Source organism: Oryzias melastigma, linkage group LG16 (assembly GCF_002922805.2).
Source record: "Oryzias melastigma strain HK-1 linkage group LG16, ASM292280v2, whole genome shotgun sequence".
Lineage (NCBI taxonomy): Eukaryota > Metazoa > Chordata > Actinopteri > Beloniformes > Adrianichthyidae > Oryzias > Oryzias melastigma.
This window is the reverse complement of record NC_050527.1, coordinates 28,863,111-28,864,532: the sequence shown is the minus strand read 5'-3', so window position 1 is coordinate 28,864,532 and position 1,422 is coordinate 28,863,111. Positions and strand designations below refer to the sequence as shown.

The following is a 1,422-nucleotide window of genomic DNA, read 5'->3' as shown; positions in this document are numbered from 1 at the left end:
CTTTTGTAAGTTTCAAGTGATTTCAGTGAGAATTGTGGGTTTGTCCTTCTTTAACTGAGGGGTATGAACAATTTTGTCCACGTCTGTGTATATATATATTTGCGCAATTCTTTGTATATATTGAGCTGTTTTATATTTTATATTATGCTACATTTCTTCTTTGCATTAACTGGTTGCTCCAATCTCATTGTTCATGGGATATTGACAATAAAGCTTATCCTCAGCAGACCTCTCTTCTACTGAAATGACAATAAAATCACCTAATAAAAATCACATTGTTATAAAAAGTATTTCCATATTCATTACTTCAAACTGCTAACATTAATGAGGTTTCTGGTCACCATGGTAACCACTGCTGCCTGTTGAAGCGCCAGCAGCTCCTGTTAGTAATCGAGTTTTGATTATTAAAATCGATCAAATCGCTTCCTGAAGAGAATCAGAACCTCGGTTCCGGTCGGTTTCCGTCCGGTTACCTGCGCCGCTCAGCCCTCCGAACAGGCCTCTGAGGACCAGACGGACCGCGGGAAACGCCGCCAATACACCGAGGAGGACCCCGCGGACGCGGAGGAACAACAAACGGAGAGTCGGAACCAGCGCGAGTATCCGGACCAGGGCGGAACCGGGACGACCGTCCTCCTCCATTTTCCTGCGTGTGCGTGGAAACGGTCTCTCTGGGAGCTGAAGTTCTCGAAGGTTCGTCGTTCCTGCCGTTTCTCGGTGAGGTCCAGCAGAACACGCTTTGGTTCGGAACGGTCCACGATGAGCGGCGAGGAGGAGGAACGGCTCCTGCCCAGGAGAGAAGTCCGGATCCGGGTGGTGAGAGGCGGGAATACCAGTACCCTCAGCGGGCTTTTAAAGAGGTAAAGACCCGGATTTAGTCAGAACCCGCCAAAATGCAGCTAGTGGAGCGCGTGCCGCCTGTGGCTAGCGTTTAGCTAGCTTTTCTGTTGGGAACTTTGTCCGTTTTTCCAGGATCTTGATGCATTCAGTACCGACGCAGCAGAAAAACCGAAAAGCAGCCGTACTTATATTTTAATGTATATTCTAAAACCACAACTTTAATGTGAAAGCTGAAGGAATCCTAAAAAAAACAACTTGTTTTCCCATTTGAAGTACAGTTTTCCATAACTCACAAAAATGCACAGCATTGATAAAACCCACCATTAAACAGAGACTAGTTATTAAAAGAAACCTTTTTCCTTTCATTCTGCAGCGCATCACTACAGTAGGGGTCTCAAACTCAAATACACGGTGGGCCAAAATGTTAAACTGAACAAAGCCAAGGTTGAACAAATAACCTTCTAATATGGTACCAAACAAGTTTTGATTTAACAATAAATATTGAACAAGCACCAACATCTCAAGCCACCTCGATGCGCTGGACCTGCAGCTGCAGGGCACTGGTGTCAAGCCAGCACGCTC

The 1,422-nt window shown here is 45.6% G+C and overlaps 2 protein-coding genes across 12 annotated transcripts in view; one reads left to right on the top strand and one right to left on the bottom strand.

The window, feature by feature from the left end:
* The window catches only part of dcst1 (DC-STAMP domain containing 1), a 12,557-nt gene extending 11,813 nt beyond the window's left edge, over positions 1 to 744 (bottom strand). For all 3 annotated transcript variants that reach the window (XM_024258342.1, XM_024258343.1, XM_024258344.2), the window contains exon 1: positions 474 to 744. In XM_024258342.1, the coding sequence (XP_024114110.1) occupies positions 474 to 642 (169 nt within the window). In that variant the 5' untranslated portion in view covers positions 643 to 744. The remainder of the gene's footprint in view (positions 1 to 473) is intronic.
* The window catches only part of dcst2 (DC-STAMP domain containing 2), an 11,826-nt gene continuing 11,132 nt past the window's right edge, over positions 729 to 1,422 (top strand). For all 9 annotated transcript variants that reach the window (XM_036215971.1, XM_024258332.1, XM_036215973.1 and 6 more), the window contains exon 1: positions 729 to 860. In XM_036215971.1, the coding sequence (XP_036071864.1) occupies positions 760 to 860 (101 nt within the window). In that variant the 5' untranslated portion in view covers positions 729 to 759. The remainder of the gene's footprint in view (positions 861 to 1,422) is intronic.